At 46.7% G+C, this 19,554-nt stretch overlaps 2 protein-coding genes across 2 annotated transcripts in view; one reads left to right on the forward strand and one right to left on the reverse strand.

Annotated features, from left to right (window-relative positions):
- The first annotated feature begins 717 nt into the window (after positions 1 to 717).
- The window catches only part of CECR2 (CECR2 histone acetyl-lysine reader), a 156,889-nt gene continuing 138,052 nt past the window's right edge, over positions 718 to 19,554 (forward strand). Inside the window, 1 exon segment of the mRNA XM_065888239.1 lies at positions 718 to 843. Coding sequence (XP_065744311.1) covers positions 718 to 843 — 126 coding nt within the window.
- LOC136131126 (large ribosomal subunit protein eL42-like) lies at positions 10,850 to 11,158 on the reverse strand. The gene has a single exon (XM_065887859.1). The coding sequence runs from the start codon at positions 11,156 to 11,158 to the stop codon at positions 10,850 to 10,852; it is 309 nt and encodes a 102-aa protein (XP_065743931.1).

Raw genomic sequence — 19,554 nt, forward strand, 5'->3', positions numbered from 1 at the left:
TCCGGAGGCGCACTCCACAACGCCCCAGTTGAGTGCGGCCACCGGGCGGGTTCCGCGCCTGAAGGTCCCCGCCCGGATCCCCGAGCGGCAGAGCCGGGGCCGGGACTGGAGCGCGGGCGCCCGGTGCCCCCCGGGCCGGCAAGACGCGCCCGCAGCGCCCCGCGCGCCCCCGGGCGTCGCACGTGCGCCTTCAGGCGCGGTCTCAGCCGGCCGGGCGGGGGCGGGGAGCAGGCGGCCCGTGGGCTCTGCCCGCGTGCGGGGTCCGCCCCCTCGCCCTCCCCCCTTCCCCTTTCCCCTTTGCCCTTCCCCCTTCCCCCTCAACCGCAGCCCCAGCCCCACGTGCGCGCAGCCCCACGAGGCGCCTCTAGCCAGCCCTCCTCAGAGGGGCGCGACCCCCAGCCACGTGGGGGCGGGGCCCGGCGGGGGCGGGGGGCGGTGCTCGCCCGCGGCCCCTCCTCCCGGCCCTCGGGCGCCCCTCCCCCGCCCGTGCGCGGCCCGCGGGCGGCGGGCGGGGGCGGGGGCGGGGTTGTTGTTGTGCCGAAGCCCCGCCCCCGCCCGCCCCCGGCCCATCTGTTCCCCGCGGGCCGCGGCGACATTGTGCGGGCTGGGCGGCCGGGCCGCGGCGCGATGGGCCCGGGGCAGCCGCCTCGGTAGCTCGGCCGGAGCGGCGCCGGGAGCTGGCGGGCGGCGGGCGCGGAGGCGGCGGCGCTGCCGGAGATGCGCCCCGAGGAGGGCGGCGCGGCCGGGCTGGGCGAGCTGCGCTCGTGGTGGGAAGTGCCGGCCATCGCGCACTTCTGCTCGCTCTTCCGCACGGCGTTCAGCCTGCCGGACTTCGAGATTGAGGTGCGCGGGCCGGGCCGGGGTCGGGGGTCGGAACCCGGGTGGGGTTCTGGGGGGCGGGGGCGCGCGGGGACCTCTGAGGGGCTGAGTCTGAGGGGCTGAGTGGGGGTCTGAGGGCGGAGAGCGCCCCAGGGCGGCCCGGGAGGGCGGGGGTCGGGGTCCGGGCTGAGGGGACCGGGCGGCGGGGAAAGTTGGGCCGTTACTCCCGGCGGCGTCCCTGCGAGCGCAGCGCCGGGCCGGGCGGCCGGGGGAGCGGACGGCGGGCTTTGTGGGGCCGGGCAGCGGGCCGGCGCCCCTGGCCGGCGCCCCGACCCCTCCCCCGGCCGCCTGGGGTCGAGCGCGCGCGGCCGGCCGGTGCCGCGGCCCCGGACAAAGGTGCGGCACCGGCGCGGCCGGGCGGGCGAGCGGGGCCGTGGGTCCGCCGCCCGAGGGAGGCGCGCCCGGCGGCGGAGGGTGCGCGCGGGCGGGCGGCAACAATGCGGCGGCCTCCGGGTGCGGGGGGCTCGGCGCCGCACGCCGTTTTCAAAGTTGGGACGTGACTCGGACGAGCACGGCTTTTTCTAAAAACGTGAGCGGGACGATGGCTCCCGCCGCCTGAGGAGGAGAAACGACAGATTAGGGAATGCCGAGCGTCAGGACTTGTGCCCCAACCGTCCCGAGGACCCCGTGTTTCCTTTTAGTTGGTGAAAATCCTCAGCACTTTAATTCTGCTGCTCAAAATGGTGGCTGCGGTGGGAGGTGTTGTGGTGACAATGCCGTGGTGGTGCCGCTAAACTTGCCCCTGCCCCATTTTCTCCCTGAAACGTAATAGGACTGAGGTGCTGCCGAATTACGGGTTTAGAGTTTAAGAACCCCGTCTAAAAATACTGTGGAAAAATTTGATCTTGCAAAAATGCATGTATTCCGATTTTACTGACGGAAAAATAGAAGGAAGTAATCTTGCCCGAAGTTGTTACAGAAGTCGAGTAATCTATAAATAACGTTTTATGTTCTAAGTAATGAACCTGTGGTTTCTAAGTATTAGCAGCTTGAATTCCTAAAGGCAATGTAACCTGATCTGAGAGGTCCAATCTGTGTGTATAACAGAAATGAAAAATCGTTGTTACAGGTGAATAATCAGGGCCACTTGAGATGAGTGTTTTCTCTTCGGAGCCCAGTATTTCTTGGAAGTGACACTTTTTTGGTGGTTGTAGTTAAAATGTGTGCTATTTGAAGTATATAAAACACGATTGAATATTTGGAATCCAACGTGTACGTATTTTGGTAATTATCCGTATCTGTTTATAATTTGGAGATGTTGTTCCCTAGATGGATACCTAAGGATAGTGACTTTTACCTCTGCAGTTCTTGTTGTAATCCTTTTCACATGTGTTTTGATGAATGCAAAGTTTAATAACTTAAAGTTTTCAGTAATTGTCAGAAATTAAAAATTTTAAAGTAATTTTTAGGCTTCTAGCAAGTTTGACTCCGTGAGTGCAGAATTCACTGAGAACATGGTCAATTTTGATTCTCTAAGTATAATTAAATAAGTAAATTATTTTTATTTTGCTTAAGTGATTTTTTTTTTAATCTAATAGTTTATTGTCCTGAAAGTTTGACAAACAATCCCTTGGGTAGAGTTTATGATGCACTGGAAGAGCCTTAAAAACAAACAAACAAGAAGCAATACTCCTGCTCGGTTGGACAGCTGCAGGGGCCCCATAAGATCTTAATTTACTGCAACTTTAAAGGATAGAAATGATGAATAATACCAAGTGGTAGAAGTTGGGTATCAGCTTTTTTAGGAAACCAGTTTTCAGCTGTGGGAAAGAACTAATTTTACCCTTGACCACCAAGCTAAACCCATGGATTTATAGAAAATTTAGGAAGCAGAATCTTCAAGGACTTGGCTTCTATTTATCTAAAGCAAGGCAATATCTTAGATAGCTGAAGGTCTGGGAGCATTCATGCTGCAATTCTGCAAGAGGTCAAGACCTCCCACTTAGAGAACTGGTCCCCAAAGCATGGATATTTTTATTTTTGCATGTAAGAAAACCTTTTTACTCTGTTAATTAGCCTTGAATGTACAGGATTTCTTTAGAAGTCAATATACCAGATTCTTGTTTTTTGGGATATGTTTAGGGACTTGTATGTTGCTGCCCCCCAAATATGGGTCCTGTAATCATTAGACCAAAAATCTGCGAATGTGTAGATACGCTTTAAGTTCAAAATTTCTGATTTTAAAAGCAATGCATAATCATTATATAAGACTTGAAAATCATTATATAAAATATAGGTAAGAGACTTAAATCACCCATAATCCCACCACTCAGAGATAAAAGCTATTAACTGTTAACATTGTATCCCACAACTCAGGGATAAAAGCTGTTAGCTGTTAACATATTTAGAAATTCCCAAACATGCTCACACGTGTTTTTGTGCCCTGGATTAAGTGGTGGTTTAATTTTTCAGAGGAGGAGATTGAGGTGTAGCTGGACAACAGTAGATTAATGATACTGAATTCAGTAGTTGGTATTATGAAATATCTATAACTAGCTGCTTAACTGGATGGATTACCAAAGAAGCTCATGGCACACCTTCTTTGCCTCAGAAAATTATCAAATTCAGAACCACTTCATTTATATCAAGTGTTCTGTAATTGTTTAACATTCTAGTAGGTTAGACTGGTTATGTTTTGTCCTGATTCGAGAGTGAAGAATGGTGAATTGATCTCCCGAAAGATTTAGTACTGGGACTTCCCTGGTGGTGTAGTGGTTAAGAATCCGCCTGCCAGTGTAGGGGACACAGGTTCGAGCCCTGGGCTGGGAAGATCCCACGTGCTGTGGAGTAACTAATCCAGGACGCCACCACTGCTGAGCCTGCGCTCTAGAGCCCATGAGCCACAACTACTGAGCCCGCGTGCTGCAGCTACTGAAGCCCACATGCCTAGAGCCCGTGCTCCACAACTAGAGAAGCCACTGCAATGAGAAGCCTGCGCACTGCAACGAAGAGTAGCCCCCGCTCACCACAACTAGAGAAAGCCCGCGTGCAGCAACGAAGACCCAACACAGCCAAAAATAAATAAATAAGTAAATTTATTAGGGAAAAAAAAAAGATTTAGTACTATTTTTTTTCCTGCTAGCCAAGTGATCTTTACAGTGAGTAAGTAGCTTGTCTTACTTAACCAGAGTAAGGTAAGGGACGATAGACGATCTTCAGTAATCTGGTCTGGAGTTTATCATGGTGGGTATAGGGTGGGTTGCAGGGGGGAATCCCATCGTAAACATTTTGGGCATATTTTCTCTAGAGAAGAAACCAACCATGGGGCTTCCAGGTGGTTCTTTGAAAATGGTCATGTAGAATTACCTGGTTCATATAGTAGCGGCATGATGAAAATAATGTGATGGTCCTGTCTACTTTTTTTTCTTGAGCTTCCTGCTTTGCGTACAGAATCCTTTGCCTTCCTGGTTGTGGTTGTATGTGGGTTAAGTCCCTCACCTCATCAGCATGGTGATCTGGGGGCAGTGTCTTTAATTCGGGCTCCTGTTGGTGTTTCCTTGGATCCAGCCTCTTGAATCAAGAGCTCTAGGCGTGAATTATTAAACACGAAAATAAGTGATAGAACTTGCTGAGAGTAACTTATTAGTACATCAGGCCTATCAGTGGTCTCTGAGCCTGGGGCCCAAGGATGGGTTATAGGAGACTTTGTGTTGGTGTACGTATCTGTACTTTGTCACTTCCATCAAATTTTGAAAGAGATTCCAACCATACGAAGGTGAAAAGGCCTTAAACTAGATGAAAGGTTGAAGTTGGCCTTGAGTAGGGGAACCAGAAGGCTAGTTTCACAACACAAGATGCCCTGGACCAGGAGTTAGGAAACTTGAATTCTTATTACTAGCTTTGACCCTAACTATGTCTGTGACCTTCGGCAGGTCAAACAGCCTAATGAAAAAGGACACTTGTATAGTTTGTACATTTTCCAAATGTTATTTTATTCATAGCCATCCTTAACCATCACTGGGAGGTAGGAATTATCTTAATTTTGCAGATGAGGAAATTGGAAGGTTAGAGAGGCTAAGTTTCTTGCACAGACTCACCTGGATCTCAGGTTCTTTGATACCAAATTCTTTGCTACTGCTGCTACATCGCACTGCTTCTACTTTAATTTTCACCATCTATAAAATGAAGGGCTAGACATAGAAGTAATGGCCAAGATTCCACAGTGCAAATGTACAGTTCTTCGGTTCTTAATAACGTGGGGTTCAGAAGATCCTTTTTAAAACTTCTGCTGGGACTTCCCTGCTGGCGCAGTGGTTAAGAATCTGCCTGCCGGTGCAGGGGATGCAGGTTCGAGCCCTGGTCCGGGAAGATCCCACATGCTGCGGAGCAACAAAGCCCGTGTGTCACAGCTACTGAGCCTGTGCTCTAGAGCCCCCAAGCCACAATTACTGAAGCCCGTGTGCCTAGAGCCCGTGCTCTGCAACAAGATAAGCCACCACAATGAGAAACCCGCACACCGCAATGAAGAGTAGCCCCAGCTCTCTGCAACTAGAGAAAGCCCACGCACAGCAAGGAAGACCCAATGCAGCCAAAAGTAAATAAATAAATAAAATAATTAAAAGAAAAACAAAAACTTCTGCTGAATACAGAGGGACAAGTTCATGATTTCTTTTGTTTCTTTCAGCAAATAATTATTGAGCATCCATTATGTGCTAGATGCAGTTTATTAGGTGCTGGAGGTACAGGTGTGAGCATAACAAAAAAAATACCTGCCCTCTTTAGTGGAAGGAGACAGATAATAATAAACAAATTGGCATAGAGAGAGCCAAGTTGAGGGGGTAGGTTGTTGGAATTTAAAATAGGGTGATTAGGTGTGGGTGGCCTCATTGAGAAGATGGCATTTGAGCAGGACTGAAGGAAATAGGGGATTTAAGATTATTTTAAAACTAGTAGTTTGTGGGACCTTCTTGGCGGTCCAGTGGTTAAGACTCTGCGCTTCCACTGCAGGGGGTGCAGGTTCGATCCCTGGTCAGGGAACTAAGATCCCGCATGCTGCGCGGCGCTGCCAAAAAAAGAAAAATTAGTAGTTTGTCAGAGTAACCTATTGAATGGAAAATACCAGATGATAAATGTTTTCTAAGACTCAGGGTGTGCCCCTTCTCTGAGGAAGGAAGGCCAAGAACAGGATGGGAATTCCAGAGGGGCAGATCTTGAAACCCTAAAAAGGGGACTGCTCCGTCAGAGTGTCACTCAACCCAAAGTGAACACTAGCTCCTTTTCTGCTTAGACCAGTGTCTTGAAGAGGAAGTCCTCTTCTTCATCTTCACTTGGCTGCATGTGAAGCTTCAAAGCTTCAAACTGGGAGCTTCTCCAGTTGTAGAAAGGGTAATAACCTCTCATCTCTGAAGGACAGCCCATGTTAGCACCTGGCTTGCTCTACCACGGAAGTTCAGTTTGGTCTTGCTTAATTTTCTGGAACACAGAGGGGAAGCCTAAAATACGACCTGGCAGCATGGCAGCATTTGGTACCACCGCCTATCTGCCCTTTGATCAGGAGAAGCCGAGTGCTGGATTCTCGTGGTGTGTTGGGCTGGGGGTAAGCATGAGGGGCTCTGGCAGAGTGCTGGGAAACCCGCCAGTGCGCAGGGCGGGTCAGGTGAAAAGTGGGTGTGGACAGAGCCCCGGGGACAGAGGGCACAGCTTCTGACTAGATGGGCTTAGATCTAGTTGATGGGATTGAAGATACTTTCAAAAGGGATCAAGCAGAGAGAGCCAAAAACCTGGACTGTGGGCCCACCTCTGTCATTAACTGGAGCTGTGATCTTAGGCAGCTCACTTGGTTTCAGATGCCCCAATCTATAAAAAGGCAATTGTGGACTAGGTGATTCCTAGGTTTTTCCTCTGTCCAGCGTGCCTACGATTCCCTTCGGATGTTTCTCAGCATGCAGGGCACAGGTATCTGATCCAGAAAGTCACCGACCTCCCTGGTTAGGACCAAAGTTATGAGCTGTGTTGGGGTCCGTGTCTTACAAATTAATTTTGTACCAAACTGAAGCTGCAAATCCATACTTGATGTGTTTGTGGATTACATGAATTTGTTTTTCTGTGGAGATCTTGTCTGCATATACATTACTTTGAGGGTAGCTTAATTGATGTTTTCACTGTCTTCGAGGTCCTCAAACTAAGATTTTGTATTTTGAGATTATGAGGAACTCATAAAGGAGGATGAAGGTCTTGAATTCTGTTCTTTTCAGTTCGCTTCTGTTTGTTCACTTAAATTGAACAGCATTCACACTTATAACTTTGAGTGGAGACCGGTTGAAGGTTCTGGCCTGGGGCTTGCCTCTCATTTGCCGGTGAAACTTTGCAGATACCTGTTCTCCGCTTCCCTGTATTTTCCTGTTTCATTGGACTCTTTCTTGGATCCTTTCATCATGTCTTCTCTACCGGAGCCTCTAACAAATACTAGTTTATACCGGAAAACTCGGGAAGGTTTTTTACCGTAGTTCTTAGATCGAGACAGGAGTAGCTGGATGGTGGTACCAAGCTCGGGATTCTCCCAACCTCGCGCTGTGACATTCGGGGCCGGACTACAGCCGCGTGAGTGGTGGGGCCGCGTGCAGCCAGAGTACGCCCTCCGCGGTCACACGAAGAACCCCGGGCCCTGAGGCGGGCGGGGGCCCCTCCCTACAGGGAGTCCTCGTCCTGGGTGCGAACCTGTGATGTTTTTATGTGTGGGGTTGAGGGAGTTAGCTGTGCTTGGTGTGCCGTCATCAGCAGCTGCACGTCAGAAATCTGGGAAACGGATGCTTTGTTAATTCTTTTCTTGGAGTCGTTTAGGGGAAGAGGATTGGTTGGGGGGGTTGATGCGGAGAGGGCGCTGCGACTCCTGAGGGACGAAGCGGGGACCTCCCTCGGGCCTCCCAGGACCGGAGACGGCAGCGGGAGGGGCTAGCGTGCGCGCGTGCGCGGCCGCCTGCCGGGACGCAGCCCCTCAGGCTGTAAGAGGTGTGTAGCTGTTCCGCGGGCGCTCGCCTTCCCGTGGGGTCTCCGCTCATGCGGCGCCGCGCGCGTCGTGGGGTCGGGAGCGAAGGTTGCGTGGTGGCGGCCCGAGCCGTGTGCAGGACACGCTGCGGGCTCGCGGGCGCCCAGGAGTCCCGGCGGCCGGCGGTGTGGGGTCTGGCCCCTACGCCACCTTGCCCGGTAGTGACTCCGTGACGCAGCTTATCCACACTCCCGTGGGAAGCGGGGTGCGGCTTATGTAGAAATGTATGGAAAGTTCCGTGTCCTGATCTCGCATGGGCTGGAAGATGGGCATTTGGCTGGTCCAGGCACATGGTCGTGTTCTGGTACGTCTCACACTGTCATGGTCACTTGAGGTTTGGCCCCCGGCCGAGCCGCTACGGCTTTCCGCGGGTGGCTTGGCTGCATGAGTGTGGCCCCTGGACTGAACGTGTGAGTGGTGTCACCACAGACTGTGCCTCCTTCTTTGCCCCCCATGACCCCCCAAGTTAAGTGAAAACAGAGGCAGCGATGGAGCCACGGTTACTCTAAAGTCTTCATGTTTTTAATGCTGAACCTTCAAATCAACTCCCGTTAATAATTGCCGAGAATGGAGTAAGTTCTTACAGCTGAGAGTGGCGTGATTCGTCAGCTGGAGCGGAGAGTGTTTTCTCCGGGCCAGTTGCTTTTCATGAACACCCCCCCTGAGTCGTCATTGTTTCAGCAGCAGTGCACTGAGGACGGTGATTTGCTTGACAGAAAATGTGTTAAATTAGCAGACCTACTTCTTCAGCAGACCTTTTCTCACCCCCATTCCCATTGTGTTTCTTCTGTTTCTCTGAAGGTTGTGTTTGCAGAGTCTTTTAGGTGTGGGAGACAATTTTTATAATCGGTGTCCTGGAGTTCTTTGCTTAGGGGACACTGTTATATAGGGGGAAGGTGACTTAGAGAAATTTCACTTGTGCCATAATTAAGGGATTTAATTTTTTTCACTCTTAGGCTGGTATGATTTGGGTTAGTATCCCACACGTTGTTAGAACGTTCCCCTCCCGGTCCCCAACATCCGGTAAGGGAGGCTGGATGCCTGCTTTAACAACATAATGGAAAACGTGTCTCTCAGAAACAATGTCGAGGATGCCTGTGTCCTTATACTACTAGAGTTTCATCACTTTTGGTGATGGAGCCCTCTTCATTATCTATAACTCTACTTGGATTTCTGTACTATGCAAGCTTTCAAAGTGATAGTGGAATTACAAACAAAAGGAGAATCTAGAATCCCAGTCTCCCTTCTGTCTGTTATTGTCATCTTTATTAACATTAACAGCCCCAGAATAATTGCAGAGGTATGGGACCAGGTGGCTCTTCTGCTGCCCTGGGGAATTAGAGTATGTTGTGAGGGAGGAAAGGGTGAATGACTGGGTGGCAGCGATGGCTGCAGGAGCTTAGAGGCCACAGGGCTCATGAGTGACGTGCTTCTTGTGGAAGGCAGGGCTGGGGGGGTGGTCACAGTGAGTAAGCGCATTGCAATCAGAGTTCTCTCATTTGGAGGGCTAGTGAAAAATGAGGTTGACAGACAGGAGGTGGGACGCTGCAGCAAGCCTGGAATGCCAGGCCCACTCGTGTTAATCTTTTTTTTCCGGTATGCGGGCCTCTCACTGTTGTGGCCACTCCTGTTGCGGAGCACAGGCTCCGGACGCACAGGCTCAGCGGCCATGGCTCACGGGCCCAGCCGCTCCGCGGCATGTGGGATCTTCCCGGACCGGGGCACGAACCCGTGTCCCCCGCGTCGGCAGGCGGACTCTCAACCACTGCGCCACCAGGGAAGCCCCTGTGTTAATCTTTTTTATTCAGGCAGTGAAGTTTTGGGCAAGAATGACAACAAAGTTTTAGACTAAGAATGTCCTGGGTACTAAATGTTTTAGATTAAGTCTGGTATTGGTAACTGGGCTTAACTCTAGGAGTGGAGTGGTTGTGAAATGCTGCAGGTAGCAGTAACAGGAAAGGACCTTCGTCACTGGCTTTGAATAGTGCGACTAGGTAACTGACAGTGTTGGGTGCATAGAGAGGGTGGTATCTGGTAAGGATGTTTTTGGCTGCAAGTAATGGAATGCTGTACTCACAGTGACTTAAAAAACTCTGTGGACTGTCCTATAACACGTGGTCTGGAAGATCTTGGCAGGTATGCTGCTCAGTGACAGTGTCCTTAGGCGCTCAGGCAGTGGTCTGTGAGTGGTTAGAGGATGGTTTGCATAGCTCCAAGGTCTGCCTTGCTGAGTGATGCAGGGAGGTACAGGAAAATTACAATTGAAAATCAATTGTATGTTGAGTTGGTGATTTGAAGAGCCTGGAGATGACTTCAGAGAAGGCTGTTGGGAAAAGGAAGAGGGAAAGGCTAAAACTACATTGTCCTGGAATGAGAGACGAAAAGAGCTCTCTAGGAGGCTTAAGAGAATGGTGGAAAAGAATGAACTTTTTAAAAAAAAAATATTTTTATTTTGGCTGCATTGGGTCTTCATTGCCGCACGCGGGCTTTTCTCTGGTTGTGGTGAGCTGGGGCTACTCATCGTTGTGGTGTGCAGGCTTCTCATTGCGGTGGCTTCTGTTGTTGCGGAGCATGGGCTCTAGGCGCGTGGGCTTCAGTAGTTGTGGCACACGGGCTCAGTAGTTGTGGCTCATGGGCTCAAGAGTGCAGGCTCAGTAGTTGTGCCACACGGGCTTAGTTTGTCCGGGGCATGTGTGATCTTCCTAGACCAGGACTTGAACCCGTGTCTCCTGCACTGGCAGGCGGATTCTTAACCACTGAGCCACCCGGGAAGCCCAAGAATGAACTTTTTAGAAAAACTTTTTCACGAGTAATATGTAATATTATAAAAAGAAACCCCAGTTCCTCCTAGGTTAATGTTTTAGTGCTGTACTGAAGAGGTCAATTGTAGGACAGCGTATCCCCTGCTTTTTTTTTTTTTTTTTAAGATAATCTCAAATGTTTATTGCCTTCATAACAAAACAAAATATGAAGCTCAGAACTGGATCACTTGGCCCTTTCTCTTCTTATCTCCTCCAGCTCAAAATGCTTGCGTCTCTTAATAGCCAGCGTTCTCTTAGATCTGCAGTTCGGCTCAACGCATTCAAGCCTCAGCACAATCTGCTTTGTAGTTTTAGCCTTCTTCCGGAAAATCGGCTTAGTCTGCCCACCATAGCCACTCTGCTTCCTGTCGTAACGCCGCTTTCCCTGGGCATACAGAGAATCCTTGCCCTTCCTGTACTGTGTCACTTCGTGGGGTTGGTGCTTGCCACACTTCTTACAGAAAGTCCGGCGGGTTTTAGGAACGTTCACCATGTTTGCGAGAGCGCTATCAGCATGGAAAGCCTATCCCCTGCTTTTTAAAGAAGAGTCAGCTTGTTTCCAAATTCTCCTCCCTGTCTTATACTAGCAGTCCTCTTCACTCTTCTGTCCCCTTCTGATTGTTGGGAGTGGGGTGGTAGTGACCCCACTAGGATTGCCAGTTGCTCCTTATTTTAGCTTCCTATATAGGAAAATGAAACTGAAAATCTGGGCCCAGAAATGTACCCCTTTTATCATTAGAATTTTAGATTTACTTGTGCTTACCTATTGATGGTTTGGAATTCTTCAGTTTTTAGTTTTTCTCTGTTAAGTATTTAATGATTTGTATGACTACTACTTAATGGGACTCATTCTTCCATAATGGGAGTTTATGTACAAATAAGATAGTCAGGTATCAATGTGATGCTTCATTCTAATCACAGTTCCCCACACCTGGGGAAGTGACAGCTCAACAGAAAGGAGTAGTTCTTCTGTTTATTTGTTTGTCTTATCTGCCACCTAGCTCTACAAAAATTTTTGGAGGTTATCTGGCTGCTCTACCTGCACTTTGCCCCTTTTCCCTCCTCCCGGCTGAAGTAAGTCTATATCCTGGCTGGTAATCTGACACATCTTGCAAGAAAAGATGAACTGGATCAATGAAATTCCCATTCTTGGGATTGTAACCTAGGAGATACAAGGGTTATCAAGTTAGTGTGGAAAAGCAGTTAAAAGGTCACAGTGAGCGCTTCCCTGGGGCGCAGTGGTGGAGAGTCCGGCTGCCGACGCAGGGGACACGGGTTCGTGCCCCGGTCCCGGAAGATCCCACATGCCGCGGAGCGGCTGGGCCCATGAGCCATGGCCGCTGAGCCTGCGCGTCCGGAGCCTGTGCTCCGCAACGGGAGGGGCCACAACGGTGAGAGAGAGGCCCGCGTACTGCAAAAAAAAAAAAAAAAAGAGAAGCCTCGATGCAAACCAAATTCTTGCATGTGAAGGAGCAGAAACTGGAGAGAGACCCGAGCATTAGGGGATTTAATAGGAAGGCTCCAGCCCCAGCACATTGGTGTCCATCCTGCAGGAACCCCCAAGCATCTGAGGGACTCTGTACTCCTTGCCCCCTCCCTTTTCTCCATGTGTGTGTATTAAATATTTTATAAACGTAGGCTCATACTTTTACTTAGACTTCTGAATCCTGTTTTGTTCAGTTAACAATATTACATGACACAGGATGCCCTTTCATAGCATACGTTATGACTTTAATAGCTGTGGAGCGTTCATGCTCTGATTTATTTAACCAGTCCTCAGTGGAGCATTGAGGTTATTTTTAGTTGTTTACTATCATAACAGCCATGAACAGAAAGATTGTTTTCTTCCCAAGATAGAATTAGTGTTTTTGTTCATATTTGTTCATATTTGAAGCCTTAAGTTTTGAATTTTCTTCATAGTCAATTTTTATCTTGCATTTCATGACAAAAGTTAACATGAATTTGGTGCCCACTGTGGGCACTCCAGGCACTGCTTGGTGTTTCTCGTGCATCCACCTATCCTTTTTAAAATTGACATACAACATTAGTTCCAGGTGAACAGTATAATGATTCCATATTTGCGTATGTTAAGAACTGATCACCACAGCAAGTCTAGTTAACATCCCACACTGCATAGCTACAAATTTCTTTTCTTGTGATGAGAACTTTTTAAGATCTCTCAGCAACTGTTGCTTGTACAGTACAGTGTTGTTAACCATGGTCACCATGCTGTACATTACATCCCCACGACTTACTTATTTTATAAATGGAGGTTTGTGCCTGTTTACCCCCTTTACCCATTACACCCACCCCTGCTTCTGGGAACCACCGGTCTGTTCCCTGACAGTAAGTTGCAGACATGATACCCCTTACTCCTAAACACTTCTGTGTTTTTATGCCTTAAAAACACAGACATTTTCTTACATAACCATAGTACAATTATCAAAATCAGGGAATTAATACTGAATAAAATTTCTAGATAATAGTATATCATATTGTCAACTGACCCCAAAATATTAATGTATAATTTATATATTTTTATGATTTTAAATACAGTATTATTTTAGAAATTATTTTGCTGGCTAGGGTTTTCAATCTAGGATCATGTGTTGCATTTAACTATTGGGTCTCTTTCAGCTCCGTTAGCCTAGAGTGGTTTTTCAGTTTTTGTCTTTCATAACTTTGACCTTTTGGAATTGAGACTGTCCCTCAATTTGGGTTTGTTGTATGCACTCTCATGATGAGATTCAGGTTCTGTGTTTTGGCAGGTGTGCTAAAGAAGTGGTGTGTCCTTAGGGCATCATATCAGGAGTCACGTGATGTCACTTGGTCCCATGGTGATGGTTATTATTAACTTTCATTGCTTGGTTTGAGGTGGTGTCTGCCAGCTCTCTCCTCTGTGAAGTTACTGTTTTTCTCTTATAATTAGTACATACCTGGTGGGGAGAGGCTATGTAAACATCCTGTTTCTCATCAAAATTTCACCCATTTTAATCCTTGCATGCTTCTTTGCCTGAGTCAATCAGTACATCATAGTTGCCAAATAGTTATTTTCAAATTACATCATTCTCTTTACATTTATAAGTTGGCATTCATAGTTTTCATTCACAGATTTTAAGTGTTTGATTCAAAACTGTTTCTGGTGTCTGATAAGAGTATAATTTTATAAATTTTTTTTCTTAGAAATTTCATCTAAGTGAATAAGCATTTGACATAGTAATTTTCACAAAGTGAAATAATATTTTAAAGCTTCAGATCTTATTTTTTCTTTATACTTTGAGAAGTTTCAAACATACAGTGAAGTTTGAAGACAAATAGAGGTGAGCCCTGCATACCTTTACTTTAGATTCACCGGTTGGTAACATTTTACCACATTAGCTTTATGTTTTCTTTTCTTTAAAATTTTGATTTATTTACTTATTTTTAATTAATTTATTTTTGGCTGTGTTGGGGCTTCGTTGCTGCGCGCGGGCTTTCTCTAGTTGTGGCGAGCTGGGGCTACTCTTCGTTGCGGTGCGTGGGCTGCTCATTGCGGTGGCTTCTCTTGTTGCAGAGCATAGGTTCTAGGCTTGCGGGCTTCAGTAGTTGTGGCATGCGGGCTCTAGAGCACAGGCTCAATGGTTGTGGCGCACGGGCTTAGTTGCTCCACAGCACGTGGGATCTTCCCGGACCAGGGCTCAAACCCGTGTCCCCTGCATTGGCAGGCGGACTCTCAACCACTGCACCACCAGGGAAGTCCCTTTTTTGTTGAACCATTAGACAGTAAGTTGGCAATGTGATGTTACTTCCCTCTCCCCCAAAATACTTTGACATGTGCTTCATAAAAATAGGGACACTCTCCCACATGACCACATCAGCGTGTTCACATTTAAGAAAATTAACAATAATTTTGTAATAACATCCATATCCAGGCATCCTCACTTGTCCCCACAGTGACTTTTAGAGATGTTGTCCCTCACCTCTATCCCAGATCACACATTTGTTTGGTTGTTAGGGGGTTAGTTTTTTTTTTTTAATTTTTCATTCATTCATTTTTGACTGCGTTGGGTCTTGGTTGCTGCACGCGGGCTTCCTCTAGTTGGGGTGAGTGGGGACTACTCTTTGTTGCAGTGCACGGGCTTCTTATTACAGTGGCTTCTCTTGTTGCCGAGCGTGGGCTCTAGGCGCGTGGGCTTCAGTAGTTGTGGCACGCAGCCTCAGTAGTTGTGGCTCACCGGCTCTAGGGTGCAGGCTCAGTAGTTGGGGCGCACAGGCTTAGTTGCTCCGTGGCATGTGGGATCTTCCCGGACCAGGGTTCGAACCTGTGTCCCCTGCATTGGCAGGCAGATTCTTAACCACTGCACAACCAGGGAAGTCCCAGGCGGATAGTTTTTAAGCAGGTTGAAGCCAACCCATTTATCCTAGTAATAAGGAAAAATTGGTAAAATGATTTAAATTTCAAGCTGCAAGTATATTAGGTGAAATAATAAGGAAAAAAGAGAGTTCATTGGAATAATACTGGCTCCAGTCCAGGCTGTGCTTAAGTGTGGGCAAGCTGCCTCTCTGAGCCTCAGCTTCTTCGTTGGCAAGTTACTGGCTTATTCCATAGGGTTATGCTGAGATTCAAATGAGCTGAGGCATAGGAGGGCCTGGCACACACAGATTTCTACACCTGGTAACTATTATCATTAAGTTTTTTTTCTCCTTACTTTTTTTTTTTTTTTCGCGGTACGCGGGCCTCTCACTGTTGTGGCCTCTCCCGTTGCGGAGCACAGGCTCCGGACGCGCAGGCTCAGCGGCCATGGCTCACGGGCCCAGCCGCTCCGCGGCACGTGGGATCCTCCCGGACCGGGGCACGAACCCGTGTCCCCTGCATCGGCAGGCGGACTCTCAACCACTGCGCCACCAGGGAAGCCCTTTTTTCTCCTTTTAGTTTTTTTTTTTTTTTGCCAGACATGTGGGATCTTCTCCTACCAGGGCTCAACCTGTGCCACCTGCAGTGGAAACGTGGAGTCTTAACCACTGGACCACTAGGAAGTTCTCATTTTAGATTTTGAATTATGATAATGTTTTAACAGAATCACTTGGAAGAAAGGAATTAAATAATAAAGGTATGTTAGTGAGATTGCTCATTTACTTATTTTGAAGTCAAAAGGCAATAAAATTGTAAAAAGAAAATCAGTCACATGCTTACGGGGATTAAAGTGATTGCTGAGTACAGGTTTTTAATAGCTTTATAGAGACAATTCATATTCCATACAATTCACCCACTTAGAGTATAATTTTGGTTTTAGTGTATTCATAGATGGGTACAGCCATCACCACAGTCAATTTTAGAACATTTTCAGTACCTCAGAAAGAACCCATACCCTTTGCTGTTACCACCTCTATTTCCCATCTCCCTCCCCAGCCACGAGCAACCACTAATCTACTTTCTGTTTCTATAGATACCCTGTTCTGAGTTTTCATAATGAATGGGATCATACAGTATAGGGTCTTCTGTGACTGGCTTTTTTCACTCAGCATCATTTTTTCAAGGCTCATCCATGTTGTAGATCAGTGCTTCATTCCTTTTCATAGCTGAATGATAACATCCCATTGCATGGATATGTGGTGCTGTATTTACTTGTTGATGGATATTTAGGTTGTTTCCACCTTTGGCTTTATGAACAGTGCTGCTGTGAACATTGGTGTACTTTTTTGTGTGTGGACACGTTTTCAGTTCTCTTGGGTATATACCCAGGAGTGGAGTTGCTGGGTCATATGGTAACTGTGTTTAATCATTTGAGAAACTGCCTGTTTACCAAAGAGGCTGTACCATTTTCTGTTTCTACCAGCAGTATATGAGGGTTCCAGTTTCTCCACATTCTTGTTATCTGACTCCTTGAGTCTAGCCATCTGGTTAGTGTGAAGTAGTATCTCGATGTGGTCTTGATGTGCATTTCCCTGATGACTAATGGTGTTGAGAGTCTTTTCATTTGCTTATTGGCCATTTATGTATCTTTCTTGGAGAAATATGTATTCAGATTCTTTGCCCATCTTAAAATTGGGCTGTCTGCTTATTGTGGAGTTATCAGAGTTCTTTATATATCCTAGACATAAGTCCCTTATCAGATATATGATCTGCAAATATTTTCTCCCATTCTGTGGGTCGTCTTTACTTTCTTAATGGTGTCCTTTGAAGAACGAAGTTGTTTTTTTTTTCCCCCAAAATTTTTTCAATTTTTCTTTTTGGCCGCGCCACGTGGCTTGCAGGACCTTAGTTCCCCAACCAGGGGTTGAACCCAGGCCCCGGCAGTGAAAGCTCCGGTCCTAACCACTGGGCTGCCAGGGAATTCCCTGAAGAACAAAAGCTTTAAATTGATCTATTTTTTCTTTTGTTGCTCATGCTTTTGGTGTCATATGTAAGCATCCTTTGCTAAATCCAAGGTCATGAAGATTATACCCCATGTTTTCTTCTGAGAGTTTTATAACATGTAGCATAGTTTTATAGTATTTTGGTCTTTGATCCACTTTGCATTAATTTTTACTTATGACGTGAGGTAAGGGTTCAACTTCATTCTTTCTCAGGTGGCTGTCCAGCTGCCCCAGCACCATTTGTTGAAAAGACTGTTCTTTCCCCATCAAAGTGTCTTGGCACCCTTGTCAAACATCAGTTGACCATGGATATATATATGGGTTTATTTCTAGATCCTGAATTCTGTTTCGCTGATCTATACGTCTGTCCTTGTGCGAGTACTAACACTGTCTTGATTAATGATGGTTTGTAGTGAGTGTTGAAATTCAGGAGTGTGGGTCCTCTGTTCTTTTTCAGGATTGTTTTGGCTACACCAGGTCCCTTTAGAATCGGCTTGTCAATTTCTGCGAAGATAGCAGCTGGGATTTTGATAAGGATTTGGTTGAATCTGTTGATCAGTGTAGGGGGTATTGCCATTTTAACAATAAGTCTTCTAATCCATGAACATGGGGTGTTTTCCCATTTTTAATTTCTTTGAACAATGTTTTACAATTTTCTGAGTGTAAGTTTTTGTGCTTTTGTTAAATATATTCTGAAATATTTTCTTTTTGATGGTATTTGTGAGTGGAATTGTTTTCATTTTCAGATTGTTCATTAACATTGTGTTTTTAAATCAATTTTATTAATTCTAATTTAAATACAGTAAAGTTGCACCTTTTTTAAAATGTGTAGTTTGAGTTTTGACCAACGCATGCACCCTTGTAACAACCACTACTCCAATCAAGATATAGTACATTTTGTGGGGGGAGGTGCTTCCCTGGTGGCGCAGTGGTTAAGAATCCTCCTGCCAATGCAGGGGACACAGGTTCGAGCCCTGGTCCGGGAAGATCCCACATGCCGCGGAGCAACTAAGGCTGTACGTCACAAATACTGAGCCTGCGCTCTAAAGCCCTCGAGCCACAACTACTGAAGCCTGCGCACCTAGAGCCTGTGCTCCGTAGCAAGAGAAGTCAACACAATGAGAAGCCCGTACACCGCAACAAAGAGTAGCTCCAGCTCGCAGCAACTAGAGAAAGCCCGCGCGCAGCAACGAAGACCCAGTGCAGCCAAAAATAAATAAATCTATTAAAAAAAAAACCACAAACATTTTGGGGGAGTTCCCTGGTGGTCCAGTGGTTAGGACTCTGTGCTTTCACTGCCGAGGGTGTGCGTTCAGGTTCCATCCCTGGTCAGGGAATAAGATCCCGCAAGCTGTGCAGCGTGGCCAAAAATAAATTAAAAAAAAAAAAAAAAAAGGTATGGAACATTTGTGTCCCCGCCAAATTTTCTTTGTGTCCTGTGGCAGTTGACTCCCACTTTGGTCTCAGTCACTGGTCTGCTTTCTGTGACTGTAGATTAGTTGGCCATTTCTAGAATTTCACATAAATAATCTTACAGTCTGTGTTCCTTTGTATCTGGCTTCTTTCAGTCAGCATGATTTTAAGATGCATCCATATAGTTGTGTGTCTCAGTGGTTAATCTTTTCACTGCTAAATAGTATTCCATAGTATGGCTGTACTGCAGGGTATCCAATTTCCTGTTGTTCTCCTATTGATGGACATTTGGGTTGTTTCCAGGTTTGGCAACTGAATATAAGTGCTGAGTATATTCACATATACATATGTATATATGTGGTTATTTGTTCTCAGTTCTCTTGAGTAAATATGTAGCTGTGAATTGCTGGGTTGTATGTAAGTGTATATTTAACTTTATAAGAACCTGCCAAATTGTTTTCCAAACAAATTTCCTTTTAAATTATTTTAATTGATGTATAATTTATATATATGAACACCCTCATGTTTGGTGTACATGTCTGTGGCTTTTTACAGTTGTATAACCACTACCCCAATCAATGTATAGAACAGCGTCATCCTGCAAGAAATTTTCCTTATGCCACTTGGTAATTGACCATTTCCTCTAGGAAATGCAGTCATTTACGCTGTCGTATAAGTGGAATTGTACAGTATGTAGCCCTTTGAGTTTGGTGTCTTTTACTTGGCAGAGTACATTTGAGGCTAGTCCCTGTTGTGGCATGTGTCAGCGGTTCGTTCCTTTTATTGCCAAATAATATTCCAGTGTTGGGGCAAACCAGTTTGTTTATCCATTCACCAGTAGAAGAACGTTTGAGCTGTTTCTGGTTCAAGTGATCACACATAAAGTTGCCTAAGCATTCACACACAGCTATTAGCCTGAATACCTAGGAGTAGGGTTGTTGAGTCCTGGTAAATACGCGGTTCACTTTGGAGAGCAGTTTGGCAGTTTCTGGTGTTTCCCCCAGCAGTGTGTGAGCCTCTCAGTTCCTCTGCATCCAGTGTTTGTTACTGTCAGTGTTGTTTTGAAAGCTGTTCTAATAGGTGTGCACTGCTATCTCATTGTGTTTTGAATTTACATTTATCTCATGACTAATTGTACTG

The sequence above is a fragment of the Phocoena phocoena genome, chromosome 11 (genome assembly GCF_963924675.1).
Source record: "Phocoena phocoena chromosome 11, mPhoPho1.1, whole genome shotgun sequence".
Classification (NCBI taxonomy): Eukaryota; Metazoa; Chordata; class Mammalia; order Artiodactyla; family Phocoenidae; genus Phocoena; species Phocoena phocoena.

Excerpts from the sequence above, each read along its gene's own strand:
- LOC136131126 (XM_065887859.1), bottom strand. The coding sequence starts at position 11,158 with ATGGTGAACGTTCCTAAAACCCGCCGGACTTTCTGTAAGAAGTGTGGC.